The sequence below is a fragment of the Poecilia formosa genome, unplaced genomic scaffold, assembly GCF_000485575.1.
Source record: "Poecilia formosa unplaced genomic scaffold, Poecilia_formosa-5.1.2 Scaffold183, whole genome shotgun sequence".
NCBI classification, from domain to species: domain Eukaryota; kingdom Metazoa; phylum Chordata; class Actinopteri; order Cyprinodontiformes; family Poeciliidae; genus Poecilia; species Poecilia formosa.
The window spans coordinates 596,988-604,851 of NW_006800122.1; the positions used below are offsets into that span (position 1 = coordinate 596,988).

The window sequence follows — 7,864 nt, forward strand, 5'->3', positions numbered from 1 at the left end:
CTGTTAGTTAACTTTTATCTTAATAAAGAGACCAGATAAATAGGAAGCTGTATGTAGTACAACATGGCGTACATTACAGTGATCTTCGGCCTTGGACCTCATGAACCGAAGGAGTGTGTGTTACAATTTGTGAGTGTATTTCCTAGATTTTTCGCTCATCTTCTCCCTTCCGCCTTGCAGCGGCTCTGGTTCCTTTTGCAGTCACTCGGCGGATAGGTCACCCGTATCAGAACCGGACGCCTCCGAAGCGGAAAAAGCCCAGAACCTCCTTTTCCAGAGTCCAGATCTGCGAGCTGGAGAAGCGCTTCCACAGGCAGAAGTATCTGGCCAGCGCCGAGCGGGCAGCTCTGGCCAAGAGCCTGAAGATGACCGACGCGCAGGTCAAAACCTGGTTTCAGAACCGCAGAACCAAGTGGAGGTTGGTAGGAAACTTGAGACAGTATTGGAGTTGCTCTGTTCCGCCCCTGAGCTTGTGTATAACTATAATATTTACTTGTTTTTCCTTTTTAAAAAAATAAAAAATAAAAAAATACTAGCTTACTTTTATTTATTTCATGCAAACATAACTTTTCAAGAAATATTTATAACGGTTTAAGAAAGTTCTATCTATCTATCTATCTATCTATCTATCTATCTATCTATCTATCTATCTATCTATCTATCTATCTATCTATCTATCTATCTATCTATCAATGAAACTTTGCAAACTTAGCTTAAGACAGATCCTTGGATTCCTTAAGCCTCGGGTTTATCAAACTGAAATTCATGGCCGAAGCATTCTGTCTTTCTCTGTGATCTTTAACGCCATTTGTTTCCCGTTGCAATGACTTCCTAAATGTTTTATTCCTCCTGTCGTCTTTCAGGAGACAAACAGCCGAGGAGAGGGAGGCGGAGCGTCAGCAGGCCAATCGCCTGATCCTACAGCTGCAGCAGTCCGCCCTCCAGAAGTCCCTGAGCGAATCCGCGGTGTCGGATCCGCTGTGCGCCCATAACTCCTCCCTGTACGCTCTGCAGAACCTCCAGCCGTGGGCCGAGGACAGGGAATAGGGACAGATAAATTAAATGAAACCACTGGGACTTACTTTGATTCATGCTGTATGGAGGAGCAAATGTGACTTGAGACTGAAACATGGGTCCCGTCTATTTAAAGCAGAGGATTGTAGAACGGGACATGAAATTCTGGTGAGTGACAAGCAGAAACTGTGGATTATTTTTGTTTTCCACCTTGGGTGGAAAAAAAATCAGAACTTTGCTAAACAAATTTGAAACAGACTGATTAAAAAAAAAAAAAAGAAATCTGCCACTATTTGTTCGCATATGCTTGCACTTATTCTGTTCATTGGAATAAGACGGGGAGGAAAATGTCTTGTATGCAGTTTGTATGAGGGATGTAATTAATGTCACACTGTAAAACATGAGATTATATTGTTTTATGAGTGTGCTTTCTCTTAACACCCATTTCTGGGTGCTTTGGCTCTGCAAAACGTGTCAAAGCAGAGACAAAAGCTGATATTGTTTCTCATCATTTTTTCATTTTTGTGGTGCTTTTTCAGGTCCCATTCATAAAGTACTTCTTTTTAATGCACTCTCACAGACCTGCACATGTAAACCTGCACATAGAAAAAGCAACACTTGGGCCAAACAAAAAGATGCCAAAAATATTGCATTTTGGGTGGAAAACGTGGTTTGAGCTGTAATAAAACGAAGACAGGCTTCAGGAAATAGGAAAATCTCACCCATGCTGTAAATTAAGATAATAAAGGGAGTGATGCATGCTCAGAGATGTTGCTAAAGTCTTTTCATATGCACATTATTATGTTTTTGAATTGAGCCAGAAAACTCTGTTTTGTACTTTCACTGTACATGTGTAAATAATATTATAAACTGTTGTTGTGATCTTTTGTTTTTCATTCTCGCTCCTTTTCTGGTGTACCAAAAAAAAAAAAAAAGTTTTTCAGGTTTTTAACTCTGTTATTATAATAAGGTAAAGAAGGTGGGGGAAGCAAGCATGTGGAGTAGAATTGTAAAACATGACATGAGTTGGTGTTTTTGTTTCTTTTTTCCCTGAAAAGTTTATTGATAAATATGACTTTATACAATATTTCAATACACACATCATTTGAAACGACAGTTTAAATTGTTTATATGCCTGTCTACCTCTCTGTCGTCTTGTCTGGATTTCTGCAACTCGTTTAGATGACTTTACTGGCTTAGCACAGTGAGTAAAAGCGAAATATTTAAATCTTTCATTCCGGCTCAATCATCAAAAATGATGGCTCTTGTTTGAAAAATGGCTTCCGTTCCTCCAGAGTCAGTGTTGAGGTCTAGCTCTCGGATCTTCGCCTTCCTCCGTCATCCTTCCTCCCCTCACAGTGAAATGTTGGTCACTCTGAGTCAGTGTTTGGTTTTTGAACAAGACAGAGCCGAAGATGAGACTTTTTCCCCCGTCTCTCTAAAACATGCTTCTTTTCACTGAAGGATCCTCCACATGAACTGATTTATGCACATGCCCGAAATTAAACAGCTTTGCAAGCAGGACGTTGACGTTATGGCTCCACAAACAAACACACGAGAACATGCATATGTGTTGCTCTCTATCTGGAAGCCGACTGATGAGCTCTTTATTCAGCAGATATCGAGACAGGCAGCATAATTACAGAGTTATAGCCACTCAGACAACAGGACAGACAGGTATCAGAGTAAGAAACACAGGCAGACATCAGACAGTAAGAAAAAGCCACAAAAACAACAATTAAATACCTATAACACAGCTTAGTTGTTACAACGCTCAGGAACTGACTTATGATGTCTTAACGGACACTTAGTTCAACGTTGCAAAGTTATGTGTTCTCAAATGTAAGCATTAAGACAAAATATTCTGCCCACAACTTTGCAAATACACACCAAATACAGTATAATGTGGGCATCTGCCCTACATGCTTCATAAACTTGCTCATTTTTGCTGCACTGTTACGTGAAATAATGCTGTAAACAGATCGTTGCTTAGGATAGTTCACCTGTAAGCTGCTTTTTAGTTCAAAACAAAGAGACAGACTGGCCCAAAGGAGAGACTGACTGCATATTTACACAGTGGCAAAATAATAATAATAAGAAATAAAAAAACAACCAAATACAGTCCAAGCTGAAAGTAAGCCACAACAGTGACAAATGAAGGAGACAGAGACAAGGTAAGACACTCAGAGAATGACCAAATGAATCTGAAAGATGATTTCAAAAACCAGTGAAGGTTTGTTCTCCAGAGATACATTTCGAAATCCAAAGTGGCAGTTAAAGCTCCTTGTTTCGCTTCTCTCTGAGGTTTTGATGTTTTTTGCTCCTGCAAACTCTTGTCCGTCTTTCATTCTCCTTATCCTTTTTCTTCCCTCGTCTCTTGCTCTGTGTTTTCATCTGTTGCTCCGCACCCCTCCTGGCATTTGCCATTTAGATGACATTTTCAAAAAGCTGCAGAGACCTCATGATGTTTTCATCCTGTGCAAAGAAAAAAAAAAACGAAATTAAAAAGCTGACTTCAGATAAGAGAGCCATCCAACAATCACCCTTTAATTCATTTTACAAGCCACTAGGGGGCGGTATAAGGTAATAAAAGCTTAATGATCTCTCTCAACACAAACACACGGATATGGAAGATAGCAAAGACCATAATTAATAGCCACTATAGTGAGACTTGCAAAGGTGGGAGGCCTTTAATGAATGGTGAGTAAAGTTAGTTTTATTGGAGGGATAATATTGTGCAGATATTTCAGATGGTCAAATCCGGAGAAAGTGGTTTTGGCTTTTAGAATTAAAAACAAAACTACAACTCAGAGTTTTAATATTTTTTATAAATAATAATTTCAAAGACTGTGTACATCTCCTCTCAGTTTAGATACTTTGAAAGATGAACTCTACCTCTTGACAAGAAAGGATGAATTCATCAAGCGTGACAACACCGTCTCGATTTTTGTCCATTTTCTGTGGACAGATGAATGCACGTTGAAGACAGTCAAGGATATTGCAAATATATTGTGCCTTTACCAAAGTAATAATTGAAATGTCCACATTTTGTCACATTAGGATATTTTATTTGGATTTTATGTGTTAGATCATGAGCACAACAACTGTGAAGTGGAAAGAAAATATGTAAGGATTTGGATATTCTTTTACAATTCCATCTGAAACGTGTGGCACGTTTTCCAAATAATGCACCTTGTTGCACCATGTTTTTGCAGATTCTTTGAAAACAATGGATTGGAGTATCTATGAGCATAAATTTGCAACTTTTGTTGCAAATTTATTGTTGCAAATTCTTAATATTTATCGAGCTCTGGACTTTGACTTGGCCATTCTAGCACATTCTGGGTGACAGGGAGAATTCATTTTGTGTCAAACAGTTCAGATTTAGCCACAGTCTCTTAACTGGACTTTGGTCTGGACTTTGACTGAGCCATTCTAAAATACTTTGATTGAAATCCTAAATTCAGAGAACTCCAGAGTTATAACTAGGCCCTTCAGCACTTGATCACTTCATAATTATGTACTAATTTGTGTTAGTCTCCCACATAAAATCCCAGAAAAGTTTGTGGTTTTAACTCAACATAACATTAGAAAAAGTGTAAATTCTTAACGCTTTTGCAAGACGCTGCATGTCTAAAATACTTCTGCATTATGACACAAAATTGTGGGATTAGCATTACGTTTAGTTTGGACATTTCCATAAAATCATACTTTTCCTAACTTCTAAATAGTTTTCTGTTAGTGCCACTCTAATGCGTGTTCGTGTTTTAGCAGATTTAGATGTAGAAGTCACAATGTTCATACTTGGAAGAAGGCATCCACATGTTGTTTGGGTGCATCAGTTTTCAGAACAGGGTATGTGTATTTCCCCATCATGTCATATATTGCTCTGACGATGTCTGTCATCTCCTGTGAAAAAAACAACAAAAGACGAGACTTGAAGAGGTCTGAGGTGTAAAAGCCCAGTGCTGAAATAAAAAGATGAAAAAGAAAAAAATATATCGCAAACCTCTTTGTTGATGTATCCATCTCTGTTGATGTCGTAGAGATTAAAGGTCCACTGGAGTTTCTCTGTGACAGAACCTCTTAGGAGGATGGATAAAGCTGTAACAAAGTCCTGGGAAAAAGCAGACACAAAGATGAAATCACAAACTGGAAAACCGCAGAGAGGGGGGGGGGAAATATCTTCACATGGTGACAACCAGACAGAGCTGTGAAGAGGAATAAACCAAACCTCAAACTTTATTGATCCTGTGTTGCCGGTGTCAAAAGCATTGAACAGGTAGTGGGCGTAAGTGCTGGCATCTGGAGCAACAGATAAAAAGTGCCAGTGAGTAAAACGAATTGAATCAACACAGAAGCAAAGGTGACACACAGTCCTCCTCACCCCCATGTGGAAAAAACTGAGAGTAGATTTGCTTGAAGGTTTCCTCGTTAACAACTCCACTGGGACATTCCTGGAAGGAGAGAGGGACAGAAAAACGAACAGAGGTGAGTGGGATTTGCCTGAAACAAGAATCAGACATGAAGACAAACTGGATGTAATGTTACTGTGTTATTAATATATTTACATATATTAAGAAGGAAAGAATGGAGTTGAATAACTTGAGTAAATTTACACAACATAAGACAAGTTAATGTTCCGATACAGACATTTTTTATTGTTGTATTGCGTAGCATTAGCTTAATGTGCACCTCTTTCTTCACCTTTGTTAGCTTGTTAAAAAATGACCTAATATGATAGTTTTCAGGATTGAAGATGTCATATATTTAGAGACGATAAACAGTCTGACGTCTTGTTTTCATTGCACTCGTAAAGTCTCTCACGTTCTTGAAGCCCCGGTAGAGAACCTGGAGCTCTCTTTTACTGAAGTTGGTTTGAGCTTCGAGCTGGTCGAGGCCCTCCGGCCGATGGCACACGATGGTCATCTCCAAGTCATCGTCGGCTTTGTCTGAAAAGAAAAACAAAGACGAACACTTCCAGTTAACATTACAACTGTTTCTTTTTTTAAATTGTTTTCAGGGGGGAAAAAAGAAAGCAAAATTGCATCTACCTGCATTTATTGCATTTAGTCTTTATAAAGATTTTATTTAGTTGGGAATAAATAACAAGTCTTGGGCTGCCACCTTATCGTGGTGGAGGGGTTTGAGTGTCCCAATGATCCTAGGAGCTATGCTGTCTGGGGCTTTATGCCCCTGGTAGGGTCACCCAAGGCAGACAGGTCCTAGGTGAGGAACGAGACAAAGCGCAGCCTGAAGACCCTTATGATGGAAAATATCTTTGGATCTGGCGTTCCCTCGCCCGAACGTGGGTCACCGGGGCCCCACTCTGGAGCCAGGCCTGGAGGTGGGGCACTATGGCGAGCACCTGGTGGCCGGGCTTTTACCCACGGAGCCCGGCCAGGCTCAGCCCGAAGAGGAGACCCGGGTCCCCCTACCAATGGGCCCCCCACCTGTTGGAGGGCCAAAGGGGTCGGGTGCCTTGTGTTACGGGCGGCAGCCGAGGGAGGGGACCCTGGCAGTCTGATCCTTGGCTGCAGAAGCTGGCTCTTGGGACGTGGAATGTCACCTCTCTGGTGGGGAAGGAACCGGAGCTGGTGTGCGAGGCGGAGAGGTTTTGGCTAGAAATAGTCGGCCTCACCTCAACGCATGGCTCTGGTTCTGGAACCAGTCTCCTTGAGAGGGGCTAGACGTACTTTCACTCTGGAGTTGCCCACGGTGAGAGGCGCCGGGCAGGAGCGGGCATACTTGTTGCCTCCCATCTTGGCGCCTGTACGTTGGGGTTTACCCGGGTGAACGAGAGGGTAGCCTCCTTCCGCCTACGGGTGGGGGGACGGCTTCTGACTGTTGTCTGTGCTTACGGGCCGAACAGCAGTTCAGATTACCCACCCTTCTTGGAGTCCTTAGAGGGGGTACTGGAGAGTGCTCCTCCTGGGGACTCCCTTGTTCTGCTGGGGGACTTCAACGCTCACGTGGGCAATGACAGTGAGACCTGGAGGGGCGTGGTTGGGAGGAACGCCCCCTCGCCCCCCGATCTGAACTCGAGTGGTGTTCTGTTGTTGGACTTCTGTGCTCGTCACAGATTTTCCATCAAGAACACCATATTCAGGCATAAGGGTGTCCATATGTACACTTGGCACCAGGACACCCTAGGCCGCAGTTCGATGATCGATTTTGTCATCGTTTCATCGGATCTGCGGCCGTATGTTTTGGACACTCGGGTGAAGAGAGGTGCGGAGCTGTCCACTGACCACTACCTGGTGGTGAGTTGGCTCCGGTGGTGGGGGAGGAAGCCGGTCAGACATGGCAGGCCCAAACGTGTAGTGAGGGTCTGCTGGGAATGTCCCTATGACACGGAGCTTTAACTCCCATCTCCAGCAGAACATCGAACACGTTCAGGGGGAGGTGGGGGACATTGAGTCTGAGTGGACCATTGCCAAGGCGGCTTATCGGAGCTGCGGCCGCAAGGTTGTTGGTGCCTGTCACAGCGGCATCCCTCAAACCCGTTGGTGGACACCTTCGGTGAGGGATGCTGTCAAACTGAAGGAGTCCTATCAGGCCTTTGGGACTCCAGAAGCAGCTGATGGGTACCGGCGGGCGAAGCGGCATGCCGGTACGCCTTGGGGTTTCCCCGGATTAGCTGGAAGAAGTGGCTGGAGAGAAGGGGCCTCCCTTCTGAAGCTGCTGCCCCCGCGACCTGACCCCGGATAAGCGGAAGAAAATGAATGAATGGATGGATGGATGGATGGATGGATGGATGAATGAATGAATGAATGAATGGATGGATGGATGGATGGATGGATGGATGGATGGATGGATGGATGGATGGATGGATGGATGGATGGATGGA

The 7,864-nt window shown here is 43.1% G+C and overlaps 2 protein-coding genes across 4 annotated transcripts in view; one reads left to right on the top strand and one right to left on the bottom strand.

The window, feature by feature from the left end:
- Positions 1–3,099, top strand: part of LOC103147452 (T-cell leukemia homeobox protein 3) — a 4,680-nt gene extending 1,581 nt beyond the window's left edge. The window contains exons 2-3 of the mRNA XM_007565801.2: positions 181–418; positions 864–3,099. Coding sequence (XP_007565863.1) covers positions 181–418; positions 864–1,047 — 422 coding nt within the window. The 3' untranslated portion in view covers positions 1,048–3,099. The remainder of the gene's footprint in view (positions 1–180; positions 419–863) is intronic.
- kcnip1a (Kv channel interacting protein 1 a) overlaps positions 2,586–7,864 on the bottom strand; it is a 45,898-nt gene continuing 40,619 nt past the window's right edge. For all 3 annotated transcript variants that reach the window (XM_016678466.1, XM_007565803.2, XM_007565802.2), the window contains 7 exons: positions 5,842–5,966; positions 5,402–5,471; positions 5,249–5,319; positions 5,024–5,131; positions 4,819–4,923; positions 3,910–3,972; positions 2,586–3,489 (listed from right to left, as the gene is read on the bottom strand). In XM_016678466.1, the coding sequence (XP_016533952.1) occupies positions 3,442–3,489; positions 3,910–3,972; positions 4,819–4,923; positions 5,024–5,131; positions 5,249–5,319; positions 5,402–5,471; positions 5,842–5,966 (590 nt within the window). In that variant the 3' untranslated portion in view covers positions 2,586–3,441. The remainder of the gene's footprint in view (positions 3,490–3,909; positions 3,973–4,818; positions 4,924–5,023; positions 5,132–5,248; positions 5,320–5,401; positions 5,472–5,841; positions 5,967–7,864) is intronic.